Consider the following 20891-nt stretch of genomic DNA (forward strand, 5'->3'; position numbering starts at 1 on the left):
TATATACAGTATGGCAAGCTCAACTGAATTCTGGTGTACGAATGAATACACCATTGATAGAACTCGACTGTATATGACCATGGAGTTCTATGGTGGTGTGCTCATCTCTTATATATTTAGCCAGATCCGTCACTCAAAAGCAGTGTAGGTAATGGTGGGCGGGGTTCCACGGGTGATTGACAGGCCCATCCACCGTTATCCACAATGCAGAACCTGCATTACAAGTTCTACACATCCTATGTCCTACACAAAGCTCCTGCCCCTTACTCTCCCACCACTCCCCATGTCTGGCCAAATACCACCCAAACCCCGCCCCACGGCTGAACACCACCCCCTCCACCCGAGCACACTGACTGTGACCCAGGATGCCTTTGCTGCAGTGGCTCACCTGTACTCTCTCCTCCTGCCAGCTCCTTCCTCCCTGGCCAGACATCCACAGTGAGTACTTCTGTACTCAGCGTACAGCCCCTGCTGAAGGTGTCATGGCACCCCCCACATGGGGGGGGGTGCCCGCGATTTTCGGGAGGGGGGGTCGCGGGTGGGGGGAGGGGTGCCCGCGATTTTCGGGAGGGGGGTTCGCGGGTGGGGGAGGGGTGCCCGCGAATTTCGGGAGGGGGGGTCGCGGGTGGGGTGCCCGCGATTTTCGGGAGGAGTGCCCGCGGATTTCAGGAGGGGGGGTCACGGGTGGGGGGAGGGGTGCCCGCAAATTGGAGGGTTGTGTGTGTCATGGGTGGGGGGAGGGGTGCCCGCAAATTTCAGGAGGGGTGTCCGCGAATTGAGGGGGGGGTGTTGCGGTGGGGGGAGGGGTGCCCGCAAATTGGGGTGTGTGTGTGTCACGGGTGGGGGGAGGGGTGCCCGCAAATTTCGGAAGGGGGGGTGGGGGGAGGGTTGCCCCGTGAATTGGGGGGTGTGTGTCGCGGGTGGGGGGAGGGGTGCCTGCGCATTTCGGGAGGGGGGGTCCCGGGTAGGGGGAGGGGTGCCCGCGAATTGGGGGGGGTGTGGGGGAGGGGTGCCCGCAAATTTCGGGAGGGGGGGTCACGGGTGAAGGGAGGGGTGCCCGTAAATTGGTGTGTGTGTATGTGTCGCTGGTGGGGGGAGGGGTGCCCGCGAATTTCGGGAGGGGGGTCTCGGTTGGGGGGAGTGATGCTCACGAAAGGGATTCTCTCTCTCTGCGATCTATCTCTCTCTGCGATCCCTCTCTCTCTCTGCGATCCCTCTCTCTCTATCTCTCTGCGATACCACTCTATCTCTCTCTGCGACCCCTCTCTCTCTCTCTGCGACCCCTTTCTCTCTCTACGATCACTCTCTCTGCGATCCCTTTCTATCTCTCTCTGCGATCTCTATCTCAATTACACTAGATCTCACACTCACATATATTTCTACTTCTAATGGAGCGTAGCCCCTCACGACGGTGTGAAGAGCGCCCGGAGGGCGCGATGAATCACCTAGTTTACTAATATTCATACTGCTGAAGTCGGCCGTGAATTCATCAGAATATATGAATGGAAAATACTTAGTTTCCAATTGTATTTAGCTTAAGCCTGCACGGATCAGTGAGATTCTTGCAGGCTTCTCCCTGGGCTCTTTCAGCCAGTCCTGGTTTCTCTAATACCGGAAAAAAAATAAGTAGGGGTTCCCTGTGTTCAAAAACCAGCACCAGGCTCCTCTAGGGTATCCGCGGCCCAGGCCGAAGCCTGGGGCTGTCCACGGCATCCCTGGGCGGTGGTTGCCAGGCTTATGGGACTTGGAGAACCACCCCTGTTGTGGCACTCCTTGATTAGCTGCCAAATCCTGCAGTGACAGGAGTACCCTGTCACTGCAGGGGGACCCGGCATTTAGGTTTTGGCAGTTTTTTTAACCCCTCCCTGGAGTTATCCCATGATTTACATTCTTTCTTGAGTGATGAATTCACTTTGTCTGAGTTTGTCCCCTCAGGTCTGATTCGGGCCCCTTGTTAGGACTTCCCAATGATGCCCTAGCCTGATGTAGAGTCAGTTGTTCTCCATCCAGTTTTAATATGCCATTTGGCCTGGACCATGTGCAGTATAGGGATTGCAAACCAACACACATTAAATGACACAGCTTCAGTTTTCTGCCTCCAAATGAAATGATAGTTAATCCTTTGACTCGGATCTGAAAATTGCACCTGAGTTTTGATGGTTTCCAAACTGCATATTAAATCTCAGCTTCCTACATTTCCCATTGTTACCCTTAGTATCCCATAATTCCTTACACATACTAACTATACATAGACTGGACCTCAAAGTCCATCTTTCATTGAGCTTAAATACATGGAGTCATTGTAATGGTTTGGAATCACATGTTTTTATTAGTAGTAGTACAAAACACACCAATATGTCACGCTACACAACATAGAGACATGGGACAGAGAGGTGGAGGCGTAAACCCAGCAGCATGCACAGACAGAGCCCTAGTATCAGGCCCAGTCATTACATCAATGCTCCATACACACTTGCACTCACTTTCTTGTAGTAGAGTGAGTGATGGTCAGACACTTACACTCACTGACTCACCCACACACATACATCAGATATCATTATTTATAGAGCACATGGGGGTTTGAGACAATAAGGCTGATGCCTGATGCTGCTAATCTACTGTCCCGACATCCTCAAAAGTAGAGCGCTTACACTGTTTTAATATTAATGAAATAAGAACACAATTTCAATGGGACAGTTGGCTCCTCTGCTACTCTTATTGTTTATTGTTCTTGGGTTCTCCTACTGGAATTGATGTTCCGGCACACAAGAGGCTGTTCACTTTGGCTTATACATCATGGCAAAAGGAAAGAGGTTGACCTGTATAAGAAAGAAAGCGCTGATACTCTATGGATGGACTGAAGCAAATTAAGTTGGTATTTTCTTTACACAAACCTACAGCCTTGACATTAAATAACGGTGGTGCAAATAGCTTTCAGCACTTGCAAAGATGGAGCCTTTCTTAGAACCGTTAACCTGCTGAGTGCCAACTGGAAGCAATGCGCGGTGAATGGCGTGTTCTAAGATTCATCCTGTTCTTCTCAATGCCATATGGCATTACATGCTCCATTTAAAGGATGATATGCCTGTAGATTAGCCGTATGACACAAATCCAATCAGATTATGTCTTCTGGATCCCCTTATTGAAAAGTGGGAAACACAATTAATTACATACATGCACACAGATGCTTAACCATACTCCAATGTCGTGCTTGCCCTAGGTATAGTCCCCTATGTTCACATCTCTTTCCAAGACACCCAAAATGATGGAACATTGAGTTATCCATGATCTCCAAGATGAAGTGGCTGATAACCAGCACATATTAGTAGGTTCTGCAGATCAGAACAAGTGAGTCCTGACCTCTGTCCTCCTACAATGGAATCTTCTGTGTTCGTTCTGTTTTAGATGGAGGGAGAATCTTTATTTAACCTCTCATTTGCTAAATAAGTCACCAGTTCTGTACTAGCCAACAGTAGCAGAGAAGGGGTTAATATATGTTCTATAGGTCACCAGTGAGGAAAAGTTGTATGGTGCAACATGGTCAGTCTTGCAGGTTAAGGGATATTGGAGCAATGCTCTGCAAGTCTCTGGCAAAAGAAAGGGGTCATGAAGAAACTGTTTTTAGCTGATCTTGTTCCTCAGTCAGGATAGATGATGAAACCAGAGAAGGTGCTATATTTATTGGTATTCCCACCATGCACTTTGCCTCCATCCAACTTGACATATACCTCGTCCCCCACATCCAGATGCAATATTACACTGTTACTGGCATAGTCATAGTTCTGATCTGCATCCTGAGCAATGGCACTGGCTCGAACCTGGAAGGAAATAAAAATAAGAACAAATTAAACAAATCATTTAATAATTAACATTATTGCTAAATGTAATAAACTTGTGTATGTTTTATTACCAAGGTATTAAATATAATTTAGGAAAGGGTAAGTCTGTAGTGTAAACGCTTTCTATGGCATCATGTACCATATTTGTCATAATTCACTCTTTTCTATGAGGAAACATTAACTTGTGGGTATATAAATAGTTGGACAGATCAGGGGAGCTCATTGCACCTGTATGCAGAAATTAGACTTCGTTTTGTGGGAGTTTATCAAGGTGAAGAAAGTGCATTTTGGGGTGACCTCTAGATTTCTGGAATCAGGCGTCATCTTATCTTTTCCATAGAACTCATCACTATCATGACAAAGCACCTTCTTACTACTATAATATAAACATTCAAACACAATAAAGTGGCACATGATAAAGAAAGGGAGAAAGTCCTGATGTCCCATCACTCCCATTACTTACAGTATATAAGACATAAATTAGAGTAAAATTAGTGGTATTTTATGAGAGAAACGGCAAAGCTTAAAATGGGGGAAAGGGATAGTCCTTAAGTGATAGTAGACTGGACCTCAAAGTAACACTGACACTCTTTCCACCATGCACGTGAAACAGGAATTTCTGGTTGTCACCTGGGTGGCCACTCCACAAACACATGCAACACTTATGGGAGAGTTATTGGCATGTAGCCAACTTCCATGCTTTTCTGAGGCATGCGTATAAATGAGGGCGATTGAGGCTTGACAATAGACATCACAGGAAAGATTCCTGGCAGGCCGGCACACCTGTGAAGCCACCTACAGTATCTGGTAATTACTTTTTATTGAGACATGGTCCTGCCCAGAGCAGTCCCCCCCCCCCCCCCCGTCTCCCACACAAACAACCAAATCACAGAACAGCGTACCTGAAACTGTGAAACTGCAAATCCTCATCTTAGATGGATTTGAAAAGATGCCCATCTATATCCATTGCGATATCTTTGATAATGGGACAGTATTGGGTGCTATCTGGAGGTGTAACAATGTATGGGGTGTTTCTGTGCTCCACTGGGGAGGGGCTCGGATACTTAGGGGATTATGGGAATGAGTTGTTTGTCTGTTCGATGGAGGTTTGGGGTCTGTAATCAGTCTCAGTAGGGAGATGTGAAGTTATTATGTGCAGTGTGGAGGTTTTTTGATGCGTCACAGCAGCTTAAAGGTCAGAGGTGTTGGCTCCGCCTACATTTGATTTGAAAACAAATGAGAAAAGGAAAGAATGTCCATGGGTGGTGCACAAAGAAGATAAATAATTTTAGAATAAAATTAAGAAACTGCAAAAAAAATATTAAAATCGAAACAAGTAACATATAAGGACATAAGACAGTACCATTAAAAAGGATATAGAATCCTGGCACGGCGAGATTAGTATGCCTGATTCTCTTTATGATACACACCACAAAATAAGTGTATTTCCTATAATAGGTGTATTGTTACCACACTAGGTGTAAACAAAGACAACAGCGCTTAGCTAAGGCTAAGTTAAGCTAAACAGTCAATCAAAATACAGTTTTCATTAATCAAAGGAGGCACACCGTATCCTTCTCACGTGAAATGATGATGCGCATTGCAAGGCCTTGCAAACACTCACTGCGAAACGCATGTCGGCATTTGTATTTTTTATTGACTGTTTAGCTTAACTTAGCCTTAGCGGTGCGCCCACCCGACTACCAGTCACAAGCGGTTATGCTGTGCATCACTATACAATGGCAGACACTGACGTTTATGTGATTGGGGCTGAGGGAGACAGAGATGCTGCTGCGCTGTTGTGCCTACTTGCACCCAGCGCATAGACCAGCGGTGCTTTGAGTGGCTGTGATTAAACTCAGGACGGGGATGGAGGATTTGTCCTACCCCCAGTGAAGCACATTGCAAGCCTACTCTTCACTGGTCTACAACGGCAGCAGGGTGACCGTAGTGGTTGAGTTGCCATCCGCACCTGGTCTCCCTTATCCAATAGCGCAATCAGGGACACGGTTCCCCTTACATCAATATCTAAGCGCTGTTGTCTTTATTTACACCTAGTATGGTAACAATACACCTATTATAAAAATTACACTTATTTTGTGGTGTGTATTGACACATAGGGCCTTAATCAGATCTCAGCTCAGTACAAATTTGTTTGAAAAATTGGCAAAACCATGTGCACTGCAGGTGAGGCAGATGTAACATATGCAGAGAGAGTTAAATTTGGGTGGTGTGTGTTGAAACTGAAATTTAAATTGCAGTGCAAAAATAATGCAGCCAATATTTACCCTGCACAGAAACAAAATAACTCACCCAGAATCTAACTCTCTCTATGCATGTTACATCTGCCCCACCTGCAGTGCACATGGTTTTGCCCATTTTCCAAACAAATTTGTACTGAACTCAGATCTGAATAAGGCCCATAGATCTGTCCCCCACTGAGCGCACAATATACTCTCCATCATAAAGAGAATTAGGCATATTAATCCCTCCACGTCAGGATTCTATATCCTTTTTAATGGTACTGTCTTATGTCCTTATATGTTACTTGTTTTGCGTTTAATTTTTTTACGCAGTTTCTTAAATAATGAATTAAATGTTACATTTTATTCCAAAATTATTTCTCTACTTTGTGCACCACCCACGGACATTCCTTCCTTTTTTCATTTTTTTAAACCTCTAGTGTCCAGTGGTAACATACCTCATCATTATTATGATATATGGCGTTCACATACATTATGAGGTAATTTGAATTAATTATTTTACAAATTCCAATTCCAGTGCGACTGACAATCCCTTTCCTCCTTTTTTTCCCTGTACATTTGATTTGATGTTGCCCACGTGAGGCTACTTCTAGAAACTTTTCCAGGGCCACTTTTATTACCCAATCTGTCCCTGACAGGGGGACACTCCATATGGTCAGTAGGTGTGAAATGTATATGAGCATTGATAGAGGGTAAGATGGACCTCCTAAGGACTACAGTGACTGAGCATGAGACAATGCATACTAGAAGGCCTTGGATGCTGGTTAATTAAAGTGACAAGAACCAAGCTGGCTCTCATTGCTATATGTTAATAGTTTCCATGAAGTTACTGTGAAAACACATAGAGGTAGCTAAATATTGAGGGAAAGGGAGGACATTACATGCCACAGAACTATCAATCATAGCTAGCATATGTCAGCCACAATAGGTTCATACACGACTAGGGGGTGAGGTATCAAACCATTGAGAGAGATAAAACTGAGAAAATACCATAGCATACAATCAGGTTCTAGCTATCAGTTATGTAGCATAAACTGTAAAATGACAGAAGCTTGTTGATTGGTTGATATATTTGACTTCTTCACTTTTAAAGGTTTGATACTGTACATCTAACTCTGGATTCAGATTGGAATCTGAAGTTTCCATGGAAGACTCTGGGGTAGATGTATGAAACAGTGATAAGGGAGGAAAAGTGATAAAGTGCCTAGTACTTTATCACCGGTCAATCAGCTCCGAACTGTTAAGTTACAGCCTGGGTTTAAAAAGGAACAGTTAGGAGCTGATTGACCAGTTATAAAGTACCAGGCACTTTATCACTTCTCCCATATCATTGCTTCATTCATAGATTAATAGGCCTATATCTATACATCTGGTAGGGATGTTGTGCTGCCTGAGATACTGGATGTCCTCCATGCTGCCAGATAGTGTTGTAATGTCACATAGCTGCCTAAAGCCCAAACCTCACAACTGTCACAATCCTATTTTTCTAGGATATCCCGCATCCTACCCATGTCTGGCAGTGTCCCGTGGTGGTGGGTGGCAATTGGTAGTCCCCCCCCGTCAGTGCTGTTCTGTCTAGCAGAGCAGCAAGGAATAGACAATGTGCATCATATGAATGCTTTGTATGTATTGTATGTATGTATGTATGTATGTATGTTGTGTGGGTGTGTATTTTGTGTATGTATGTATGTATGTATGTATGTATGCTGTGTGTGTATAGTATGTGTGTATGCTGAGTGTATTGGTTGTATACATGTAGGCAATGTGTGTTGTGTGTGTATATGTTGTTTTTACTTTTTATGTGTGTATGCTGTGTTTGTATGCAGTGTGTGTATTGAACGTATGTAGGGAATATGTATGTATATTGTGTATGTATGCCACGTGTGTGTGTTGTGTATGTATGTATGTATGTATGCTGTGTGTTTGTTTAAGTATGATGTGTATGCTATATATGTGTGTGTGTGTGTGCATTTTGTTTATGTATGCTGTTTGCATGTGTGCTGTGTGTATGCATGCTATGTTTGTGTGTGCATTTCATTTGGTATATGTATGCCGTTTGCGTGATTGTATGTATGCTGTGTGTGTTTATGTAGTCCTTAGCCGCCCACCTTTGTCTTAAGTACGCCATGTCCCCTGGAGCCTTAATATGACTCTGACTATAGCAATCCCTAGTGAATGGGACAATACCAGTGGGCAGCAACACAAATGACCTCTATGGCATCATGCTTCAATGGAATAGACTGTTACGTTTCATCAGTATGTAAAGGTGCTGAGTTCACAAGCACATAAGCACAGAAAAGACCGTCTATATATAGAAAATAAGCTTTAAGTGGTAAATTTACTAAGATGACAGTTCTATTGAAGGTGGAATAAGAATGAAGTTGAAATTTAATCTAAATAGCTTGCAATTAAGATATATGTTCTAGCACAACTTTAATTTTACATATTGCTATGCTTGCTATTGTTATGTTTGAATTAGACTAACCTATTTAGGGAATTTTAACACATAAACATTTTTAAATTTCCCTAAAATAGGTTATTATATAATACAAACATAATAGCAAGCATAGGAATATGTAAAATGAAAGTTCACTGTGCTAGAACATATATCTTAATTGCAAGCTATCTAGCTATTACAAGCTTGGATAACAGTGGATGTAACAAGAGCAAGAGCTGTCTTAAAGTATATTAATTACCAGTGCATTAGAGTATGCCAAATGTAGCCTAATGAGTGTCTGATCGTAATCAGTGCCACAATTAATTAACGTGCATATTTACTTTATATAGAAGACAAATACATGTGTTAAATGATAATTGAGTAGAGTAGTAGTAGTAGTAGTACGTTTATTTATAGGGCGCCGCAAAGTGTCCGCAGCGCCGTACATAGCAAACAAAAAATAAATGACGAGGTAACGTACAGGGTGTGTTGAAAAATACAGTATAAATGGGGGTATAGCTGGTAGAACTAAAATCAGCATCAGTTCAGAAGTAGGTGTCAAAATTGTCAAGGAGACTAAAGATGAAGTAGAGGAAGGGAAGAACAGGACAGGAGCACAGGTGAGGTAAAGAGGTAGGGTGAGTACGTGAGGAAGGAGGGCCCTACTCATAAGAGTTAACATACTAAAAATAGGTGGGTGGACGAACGAAAAACAATAGGATAAGTAGGAACGGAGGGGAACGGAGGCAGGATAAGAGGATTAAAAGAGGTTAGGAGGAGGGATAGGCTAGTCGAAAAAAGTGGGTTTTGAGGGAGCGCTTGAAGGAGGTAAGGGAATCAGAAAGCCTGATGGGTGGCGGGAGGTTGTTCCAGTGCAGGGGGGCAGCGCGAGAGAAGTCTTGGACACGGGAGTGGGAGGAGGTGATTAGGTGAGAGGTCAGTCGGCGGTCAGCGATGGAGCGAAGAGGACGGGAGGGAGTGTGGATAGAGATCAGTGAAGAGAGGTAAGGAGCGGTGGAGGAGGAGAGAGCTTTGTAGGTGGTGGTGAGGAGTTTAAAGAGAACTCGGAAAGGAATGGGGAGCCAGTGAAGAGATAGACAGAGGGGGGAGGCGGAGGTAGAGCGGCGGGAGAGGAAGATGAGCCTAGCAGCAGCGTTAAGAATGGATTGGAGAGGTGCGAGGCGGGTGAGAGGTAGCCCGGAGAGAAGGATGTTGCAGTAGTCAAGGCGGGAGATGACAAGAGAGTGAATGAGAATTTTGGTCGCGTCAGTGGAGAGGAATGGTCTGATGCGTGAGATGTTGCGTAGGTGAAAGCGGCAAGACTGTGAGAGAGCACGAATGTGGGGGGTGAAAGAGAGGGAGGAGTCAATGATGACACCGAGGCAGCGCGTTTGGTCGGTGGAGGTGATCTCGGTTTCACCAATACTGATGGAGATAGTGGGAGAAGAGGGGATGTTCGGGGGATGGAAGATTAGAAGTTCAGTTTTAGCCATGTTTAGCTTCAGGAAGCGTTGGGTCATCCAGGCTGAGATGGCTGTGAGGCATTCAGAGACCTTGGACAGGAGTGATGGGGATAGGTTGGGGGAAGAGAGATAGATTAGGGTATCATCAGCATAAAGGTGGTAATGAAAACCATAGGAGCTGATGAGAGTGCCCAGAGAGGTGGTGTAGAGAGAGAAGAGGAGAGGGCCAAGGACAGACCCTTGGGGAACACCGACTGGCTGCGGGGTAGTAGGAGAGGAGGAGCTCGGAGTGGAGACGGAGAAGGAGCGATCGGAGAGGTATGAGGTGAACCAGGAGAATACCGTGCCAGTGATGCCAAAGGAGCGGAGTAATGAGATATATTTTTTGCTAGAGTCATAAGCATTATTCTAATGTGCATAATAACTTATTATAATAACAAAATGTGTAATTGATTCTTATACATGCTTCAAGTGTGGGAATACTCTTTCTTTCTTTTCTTTCATGCTCCTGTTAACCATCTTGTGAAGGCCTTAATTATAATTTTTTTGAGGATTTTTATGTATTTTCTTTTCATCCCTAGAAGTTGGATTAAATCCCTCAAAAAAAAAAAAAAAATTGGAATATGTTGTTTGTATAACATATGCAAGTGTGACAGGGAATATGAAGATGGGTCCCTCTCAGCTCCCGGACCCATAGCAGCTGCACTCCCTGCACCTATGGCGACTATGCCCTTGTGTATAACACATTTAAGTGTGACAGGGAAGGTGGGCCCCTCTCAGCTCTTGGTCCCATAGCAGCTACACTCTGCACCTGTGGCAGATATGCACTTGTGTATAACACATATAACTGTGATAGGGAAGGTGGGCCCCACTCAGCTCTTCGCCCCATAGCAGCTGCACTCCCTGCACCTATGGTACCTACTCTCTTGTGTATAACGCTGGTAACTGTGTAAGGGAAGGTGGGCCCCTCCCAGCTCTGGGCCCCTTTGCAGCTGCACACCCTGCACCTATGGTATCTACTCTCTTGTATATAACACATGTAAATGTGATAGGGAAGTGGGCCCCTCTCAGCTCTGGGCCCCATAGCAGCTGCACTCCCTGCACCTATGATGGTTATTCCCTATAACACATGTAAGTGTTATAGGGAAGGTGGGCCTCTCTCATCTCTTGGCCCCATGGACCTAAGGTAGCTGAGTCAGGTTGCTAACTATTATACCCAGGGCTTAAAGTGGTCCTGGAGAGGTGGTGGAACTCTGTTCCCCTAACAATGACCCCCCCCCCGTTAGGCAGAGCCTAGACCAGTGCCAGGGAATTTGTGCCCTACCACCCATAAAGGTATAATGGTCCTACAACACATGGTAGCACAATCGTATACACATTACACCGCATGTAGTGCCCTTGATTCGTATTAAACCACACAGTAATGCCCCTTATACACATAATGTCCACAGTTGTTCATTTTAACTTTACATTACATATACCGTACAGGAAGAAGAAGCCGCTGGGACAGGCTTTTCTGTTGGAATTACTTTTCAGGACTGTGGTAGAGGTGTAACTCAGTTCCTCCTACCATTAGAGGTGGTGTAACTCAGTTCCACCCCGTTCCCCCTCACTTTAACCCCTGATTTGCAGGTTATTTTTTATATCCTTGTCTTTTGCTAACTTCCCATCTTTCTCCCCTACTTCCCCTCATCTCGCTCTGGGGCAGATTTATTAAGCTCGGTGAAGTGATAAAGTGTCTGGTTTTTATCACCGGCCAATCAGCTCCTAAATGTGAAGTTACAGGCTTGGTTTGAAAAATGACAGGTTGGAGCTGATTGGCCGGTGATAAAAATCAGACACTTTGGGGGAGATTCTCTAAGCTAAAAATCCATTATCAGGGTTTTTACCACATTTTGGGATGCTGTAAGGTTACCGCGGCGGGGGGCATCGCCCCACACGGACCCCCGCATCGCCCCCCCCCTCTCACCTGTGTCCGGGCAGCACAGAGGTGTGCTGCCCGGACCTGTGACCTCCTCCTCCCTGCACTGATCCTCTTCCGGGTGCAGGGAGGAGGAGAGCCCGGCGCAGCAGCAGCAGCGCCGGGTAAGGGAGGGAGGGGAGAGCAGCCAGGTCCCCATGGGACCCGCTGACTCTCACCGCAAAGGACAACTCTTAACGCAAGAGCTGTCCTTTGCCATAATTATCGCATATTTTAGTGCATATGCGATAATTATTAATGCGATGTGTGGCAATAGGGGGCGGAGCTGGGGTGCGGATGTTAGAACATCCCCCCCCTTTATCACTTCACCAAGCTTAATAAATCTACCCCTCTTTCCCTTTCTTCTCCCATCATTGAGCCTGATTCTGAGTCACATGTAATCCACACGCAATTCCAATCTTCAGCAACTGTGCCTACAGTATGTGAAAATATCTGGATACTTTTTTTGTCTCTTGTGTGAAATGCAGAAAGGTGGGTAAGTGATCTGGATAGATGTAAAGTTTTAAAATTGGTATCGCCTCTTTTTGACAATGTTATTTTAATTCATGGTGGTAGCCGCCACAGTCCTTTGCATGTATAATAAATTCCACACAACCTCCACATTACTGTTAACAGTCTGACTCTCTCATTCAGTGGCGTAAGTTCATCCAAGTTGCCCGGAGGCAAGATAAGTTTTGGTGGCCCCCCCCAAATAGTTCAATCAGTAAGGCAGTGGTTCCCAAACTTTTTCAGTTCAAGGCACCCTTTGGGTCTCCATTACTTCTTCAAGGCACCCTTTAGCAAAAATACTTACCGAACTGTCCCTTTTTTTAAGTAGTTCTGTCAAAATAATGCTATTCATATTTAGATCAGCTAAAAAATACTTATTAACTTATTTGCAAATAAAAAAATATATATTTTATATAGTCCCTGACTTCTCCAGCGGCACCCCAGTTCCGTGTCTTAATCACATCACAATTCTTTGGAATGGTGAGTGTGATTCACAATGGGATGGAAAGCTCTGCTTTATGCTTCTCCATGGCATTCAGATTCACCATCTTAGGATGGCGGAATCTGAACATCCGTGAGTAAACTGCAAGCAAGCAAAGTGCTTCCCTGCTCTCTGCCCAGCAACCAGCGGAAGCTCTGTCCCCTGACCTCCCTGCAGCATTCTGGAAACTCAGGTGCTGGCGCATGTGCAGAGGGACCTGCCAGCTGAATCCAACATCGCAGAGTGGGACCCCAGGAGAAGACCGCGCCACAGGAACCCTAGATACCGCATCACATTACCAGAAAGGCCCCCCTCCCGACAAAAATAAAAATTCTGGCCCCTCCGATAAATGAATTATATATATTTTTATACATATGCTTTTTGTGCCCATCACAATTACCCCTCCTATGACACAATTGTCCTTCTTGTCCCTCCCATCGCAGTTATCCATACTGTGCCCCATCACAATTATCCCTCTTGTGCCTGTTCCCCCATTGAAGTAGCTTCAGACCTGATACAGGATAGGAGTCAGAGTGCCAGGTCCTCCTGATGCCAATGGTGGGGGTGGCAAGCATGCTCCATGTCCAGGAGCAGGTGTCTGGATACAGCACAGCTTCTTCCAGCACTTAAGCTCACTCAGACTGTGGCAGACTTTATAATCAATATAAAGCCTCACTGCAATGTGCTTTACTGTGAGGATTGAATTGAATGTAAAGTCTGCCACAGTCTGTATAAACCAAGTGCGGTAATGAAAGGAGAGAGAGATTTTCATGTTGCTGGCAGGCACCGCGGCTCTGCACAGGCTGCGGCAGCAGCCGGTAACCCGACAGTGACAGCGAGCGGCGAGCACCTCATCTTAGCAAGAGCGGGGAGAGTGACTCCCTGCTCCGCATACCACTGGCACCAGCAATGGCTGCAGCCCCCGGCATTCTCATTCCTCCAGGTATTGTGCCCATGTTGCTGTGGCTCCCTCCCCCCCCCCCCCGCCACTACTAGTTACGCCGTCAGGACTGTACACGCTGCCACGCTTGCACCTCACCTGCCGCACACGCAGGCTGCCTCCTCAGCCCACCCAAGCACTTCCACCTGCCCCGGCATACATGTGGCTGCCTTGCTAGGTATTTTGGCCGCGGCACCCCTGTGATAGCGCTGCGGCACCCCAGGGAGCCGCAGCGCACAGTTTGGGAACCACTGCAGTAAGGTGTCTGTCTCCTGTCTCCAGTAAGGTCATGGGATCTAATACAGGGTGTGATACTTGCAAAAATTATGTTAGAAGGAGGAGTCAGCCACATTAGCAATATAAACGGCTTTCAATTAACTGATTCAAAGTTGATGGGGCTGAGAGGTGCCCCCTTGGGAGCAGGAGCCCGGCGGCAGATGACTCCATTGCCTCCCAGAGTTCTGCCTCTGCTCTCACTTATCCTTTTCTCAGTAACAGCAATTTGAATTGACTATCTTTTTGTCTATCCCATGAAGGTGTACAGTGATATATGTGCAATAATGTACAGTATCGCAACCTATCTCACTTACTCCATTGGCATGTGCAGGCTCAGGAAAAGGGGTGAGCAACAACCCTTCCAGGACACACAGCATCCACCCTTCTAAGTGGGACATAACCCCAAGTCTGTAGTTAGTGGTGTGGGAGCAGCGCTTTCGCACCATGGTGTCACCATATCTGCCCCATCATCTATAGCATCTGACCTTGCACCTGCCCCAAATAGCCATCTGAAACTGTCATCCAATTGCCATATGCATTGTTACGTCAAGCACAGATGTTGGCTAATATGACCATCATACTCCTATCATGGTCGCCTAGTTGCAAATTAATGGATGGATCAATCCATACTTACTATTGCTCAACTCAATATTAGAAACGTTTGATCATGCCATAGTTAGTCAAAATAGCTATGTTACCAGTGCCAGCAGTGTTCAATTTTACAGATCTAGGGCCAGATGCACTAAGCTTTTTATCAAAAGTGATAAAATGGAGAGTGATAAACAGCCAGCCAATCAGCGCCTGCCTGACATTTTTCAAACCCAATCTGTAACATGGCCATTAGGAGCTGATTGGCTGGCTGTTTATCACTCTCCATTTTATCACTTTTGAAGCTTAGTGCATCTGGGCCCTTATCTGTTGCAGCCACACAGCATTCAGGCAAGCAGGAAGCAACAAGCTGTCAGGCAGGTCCTGGTGAGGTTGCTGTCAGTGACGAGGAGACAGAGGGCCAAGCAGAGACAAGGACACACAGGCTGTGAAGGACACTGCGGCAGGACCCTGGCCCCTGGAAGGGGAAAACTGTATACTTACCACCCTCCCTACTCTGTGAGAAATAACAAACTTGTCCACAAACTAACACTAGAAAAGAGTGTTGATCATATTTACCTGTATGACTAGTTACCTGGCTGTTTGTAACACCACTTTTACACCAAAACTGCCGGGTCGCACCCGGGTTTTTGGACCCGGGTGCGACCCATCAGTTGTTCCCTTATACACCGGCATCCCTCCATTATGCCGGGTAGGGGACGCCAGTGAATTCGTGCCCTGAGCCAGCGCTCGGAGATGACATCATCTCCAAGCGCAGGGAAACCCGTCACCCCCGCAACGCTGACTGACACGCTGGGGGCAAGCCCAGCACCCAGGTAAGCTGCTGGGCTGCCCCCAGCCTCCGTGCGCCCCCAGCCTCTGTCCATGAGGTGAATGGATGCCGCACATTCACCTCTGCTGCTGTCTGCATAATACCTGATAGCAGCGGAGGCTGTACGCAGCCCCTGCCCAACCTCCAGACTGACCTCAGGGCGCTGCGGTGCGGAGGTTGGGGCTCCCTGATTGGAGGAAATGGGTCCCTGGATCAGATGACCCGGGTTACCCATTTACATGGCCCCTGACTCAGGGGAAGCCCCGTGTCCGACCCTAAACATTTGCCGGGTCGGACACTGGGTAACAGAACCCGGGTTATTTTTTTTTTTTTCCTTTTACACCGAGCACTGGCCCGGACTGGAGCGGCAATAATCCGGGTTCGCGGCTCTGGTGTAAAAGGGGAATTACTCAGTGTTTCCTATATAGTAATAAAAAGAGACCTAAAAACACTGCCTGATGTGGAGATTCAATCTTTTCTGTAAAATTTCATCATGGTTTATGAATAATTACTCTTATAAAATTGACACTTAAAAGTCTCCTTGTCAAATATTAAAGTAGCTCCAAAGAGAAATATATTTTCTTAAGCGTTCTTACATTTTTTACATAAAACTTTTAATTATATAATCTTATGGCAATTGTTTTAACCATAACCTCTTCTTGGAGTTACACTAGTTGATTATGTTGCTTTCTAATAACCAGGATTTGCCTATCAATACTGTCCCCATTTAATGAATTTCTTTCATGCAAAACAATTCTCAAAAGTGCTGTTCACTCCACCTCCCACTTATTCTGCTATCGGAGTAAATTGTGTTTGTACTGGAGACTTATTTTGCATATAAGAAACACCCTGGGTTATCTGTATTGCTAACCATACTTGTTTTTAACCAGATGATGAGGTCATAGCAGATACAGTAGGAAGATACCTCCTGCTTAAAGGTACATTTCACAATCTCCCTATTGCTAAATTATACTGGTCGGACCCTCTTGTGGTACATGACAGATCATGAAAGAACTATTATCTTTACATAGAAATCATTTTTGCTATAGATCAAGGCTGGTGTGGCTCAGGTTTTTTTAAAGCGGCAATCATTTACATTTCAAAATAAAACTAGTTTTGCAGTATAGATGATTGGCGCTTTAAAAAAACCTGGAGATTTCTTACCAAATCTCTCACTTTCGGAATCTCTCATCCTATTAAATTTCCCCCAAAATTTTTACTTATCTATTTTATATTTTATTATTGTTAGTATAAAATTATTATTATTATTTGTGTTATTATTATTATTATTATTATTATTAATAATAATAATAATAATAATAATAATAATAATAATAATAATATTTAAGATTTCCATTCATGGGCATAATACCTGTTTCATAGATTCACTTTTATTATAATGAATGCTCTATTTATTTTAGACAATTCTTGTTCACAATCTAGGGCAGGCATTCCCAACCACGGTCTTCAAGGCACACCAACAGTGCAGGTTTTAGTGATATCCAGGCTTCAGCACAGATGGTTTAATCAGAATCACTCAGGTACTAATTAAGTCACCTGTGCTTAAGCCTGGATATCACTAAAACCTGCACTGTTGGTGTGCCTTGAGGACGGTGGTTGGGAATGCCTGCTCTAGGGAATAGCTGGAAATTGGTGCAAAAAAGACATTACGGTCGGCAGTTACTGTAATTGTAATTGACTGAATCTTGGTTCTCCACTTTAGTATCTGTACTAGGTTCTTATTAGGTCCACAAAAAGGCTAGTAAACCTATCGATCAGCCTTTTTCTCACTTCTACAGAAACATAATACAGTAGTAAAAATGAATTTAACTGTTTTCTGCCCTCTGCCAATTAATTAAGATACACCAGACTTTTTCCTGTGAATCTTCTTCCTTCTTTCTTGGAAAACACTAATCAAAGGATCCTATAATTGTATACTATATTTGATGTTTTCTGACTTTACTCAACTTGGCCACGCCCTCCACTGTACAATGCCAGTATAACAGGCAATGCTCAGGAAAGGGGCAGTATATATGCATAAGGATTGCATAGATAGCACAGAGGAGCGGCACTCATAACACTGTATCCTGGTGACAAATTATTAAATTTGAAATGTTGATATGCAGCTTGGCATCCTATGCGCTATTGGTAATTGGAGCTATGAGTGCCGCACTTCTGTCCCATATATATATATATGACTCTATTTATCAGTCTAGTGCACTAGCATATATATATATATATATATATATATATATATATATATATATACACTTGTATATTTTACCATATCTATATCACTTTTTATTAGTATTTTTTTCACAATCATTTTCTCCATATATGTTTTTTATGATCTATAATGCGCATAAATTATTTTAATATTGGTCACATCTATGTTTACTAAATAGTTTTTTATCTGTAAAATCAGTCCAATTGGGTTATAGCATCAAATCGTGTCAAGCGCCATGAAGCCACACTCCTAGATTTTGACATTTGACTTTTTCATGCACTGTCCCTATCATGGGTATGGGGGGTGGCAATGGGGAACCAAAATGTCTAATTTTGTCACAAGGGGTCACAGTGAAATGCACATATGCTGCCTGCAGTGCATGTTACTATCAGCAGGCAGGGATGAAACTTGGCGTTGCAGGTCCCCATTCCCCAGATATCCCTTGCAGGATGGTGTTTGTAGCTTCTTCAATAGAGTTAAGCCACTGTCCTGGTAGACCGTGGTGGTGCTTCACAGGTGGGCAGCAGAGACATCTTTCATTACTCCAGTGTAATCATTTTCATAAACTGAGGATGGAATAAATGATCTATCTTTGGTGTGAAGGCCAACCGGGTATTTCTCACCTTCCTAAACAGACCCCTGTTTGACTTGCATTATACACTTATTTTGTTACTATGTGCTGTCATTTTGAAGTATATATTTTGAAGTATATAATTTTTGTTTTTCTTTGTTTCAATCTCACTATGTAGCTAGGTAGTAACATCTTCCTCTGACCATTTACAAAACCCATTGCACATTACACAAACACACACACACACACACACACACACACACACACACACACACACACTTAGGGCCTTATTCAGATCTGAGCTCAGTACAAATGTGTTTTGAAAATGGGCAAAACCATGTGCACTGCAGTTGGGGCAGATGTAACATGTATACGGAAGGGTTACGGCCCTGAAGAACGATCATGGACTAATGCCATCGATGTCCATGCTCCTCGACTCATCCGGGCGTTCCACGCCAAGTTTCCCCGCAAGCCGAAAAGGTGTGCTGGGGCCACCCTTAAAGGGGGGGGGGGGGGGGGTGCTGTCACGATCCGGGTATTACGTCAGGTCATCTTACCGGTTTAAGTGCCTCCGCAGGCTCAGCTTGCGGTACAGATCTCATCACAGCCGGCGTCCTGGCGGCCGTGCGCCATCATTGCTGTCATCCTCTAGTCCTCTCAGCGCTGCTGGGTCTGCGGCTGCGCGGCGCACCGCTTCTTCCACCCGCAGAGACAGTGTCCAGTGCGCGGCAATCCGCCTGTCCGCCGCCATTGCTCCCGGCCATGAGCATGGCGCATACAAACAGTCTTTCCTGCCATAGCCTGACATGGGGGCTGCCACGTTTTCCCAGTCACATGTCAATCCTGTCCAATCCTGTTTGATCTGATCTCCCTGTCATACCTGCCCGGCCAATCCTGGCCACTCAGTGGGTATAAGTATGCTGGGAGCTCTCAGATCAATGCTAGTGCTTCAGTTGTCATTTGTCTATGCAAGTGTTACCTGCTGGTGTATGTTCTCCATTGCTGCAGTGTGTTCCAGGTATTCCATCTCCTGAGAAGTCCGGATATTCCATCTCCATGATCCACTATCTGCTGCCCAGCAATCCAAGCCTAGCTCCAGGACATTGGTCCTTTTCAATGTTCCACCTTCGATCCTGAAGTCCGATATTCCGGACCCACAGTCTACAGCTTCCGTCCGTTGTTCCGGCCCTACAGTCTCAACTACAGTACGTCATTCCGGACCCACAGCTGCTTCTTCAAATCTGATATTCCGGATCCGATGCTCCACCATCAATTCCATCATTTCATCCCGCTGTAAAGTATTGCTATCCACAGTGACTGTATAAAATGGTGCATGGCCTACATCACAAAACGTACCAGGAAAGACTAAAAGATCTTAATATGTATACTTTAGAGCAGAGAAGGGAAAGGGGGGACATGATAGAAACTTTCAAATATATCAAGGGTTTTAACAAGGTACAGGTGGGAGACATTCTTCACAGGAAGAGGAGCAACAGAACACGAGGACATGCACTGAAACTAGAGGGAGGAAGATTCAGGGGAAATTTGAGGAAGAATTACTTCACAGAAAGAGTAGTAGATAAGTGGAATAGCCTCCCATCAGAGGTGGTAGAGGCAAATACAGTAGCACAATTTAAACATGCTTGGGATAGGCATATTGATATCCTTACAAAAAAATAAGGATCAAATATGGTTTGAGGTAACATGTTTAAAAAAGGGGCAGACTAGATGGGCCAAGTGGTTCTTATCTGCCGTCAAATTCTATGTTTCTATGTTTCTATATAGAGAGAGTTACATTTGTGTGAGTTATTTTATTTCTGTGCAGGGTAAATACTGGCTGCATTATTTTTACACTTCAATTTAGATTTCAGTTTCATCACACCCCACCCAAATGTAACTCTCTCTGCACATGTTACATCTGCCCCACCTGCAGTGCACATGGTTTTACCCATTTTTTGAACACATTTGTACTGAGCTCAGATCTGAATAAGGCCCTAAGAGTATTTCCTTCTCCATCTCTCAGAGATTGTCGGACCTCCTAAATCCTATATTTGGTTTGTATAGTGCACAAAAGTTGATCCGTTCAATCAGCCTGTACAGCATATCTAATGACATTTACCTTGTTTTATCCCACACAATTAAGTGGAAATATCAGGAGTGCCATTCATTACAAATACAATCTTAAATGAAATAAGTGAATAAGTAAAGCAGTCTATGCTTAGGTTGAGAATATGCACTTTCATATATGATAGCACTTTGTGCATTGCTTGTAAGTAAAACATATCATTTATTTACAATGGAAAAGCAATGATTTCTGCCACATGTGAGGTGGTTTGTTTGTATTTTACATGGCTTTAAAGCCCTGTGGTGCTCCCATACAACATCAGGGATCCTTTAAGTGCAGTAGGCACCTCTAGCGGATCATTTCATTTTCTGTCTCTTACACAGTCAGGGGTAAAATTGTAACTATAGCTGCAGGGACTGTAGGGGTCCTCACCTGTCT

At 44.7% G+C, this 20891-nt stretch overlaps 1 protein-coding gene across 1 annotated transcript in view; it reads right to left on the reverse strand.

Moving 5' to 3' along the window:
• Nucleotides 1–2314: 2314 nt before the first annotated feature.
• Nucleotides 2315–20891, reverse strand: part of C1QL4 (complement C1q like 4) — a 62676-nt gene continuing 44099 nt past the window's right edge. The window contains exon 2 of the mRNA XM_083169104.1: nucleotides 2315–3818. Coding sequence (XP_083025230.1) covers nucleotides 3639–3818 — 180 coding nt within the window. The 3' untranslated portion in view covers nucleotides 2315–3638. The remainder of the gene's footprint in view (nucleotides 3819–20891) is intronic.

Source organism: Crinia signifera, chromosome 2, assembly GCF_055691185.1.
Source record: "Crinia signifera chromosome 2, ASM5569118v1, whole genome shotgun sequence".
NCBI classification, from domain to species: Eukaryota; Metazoa; Chordata; class Amphibia; order Anura; family Myobatrachidae; genus Crinia; species Crinia signifera.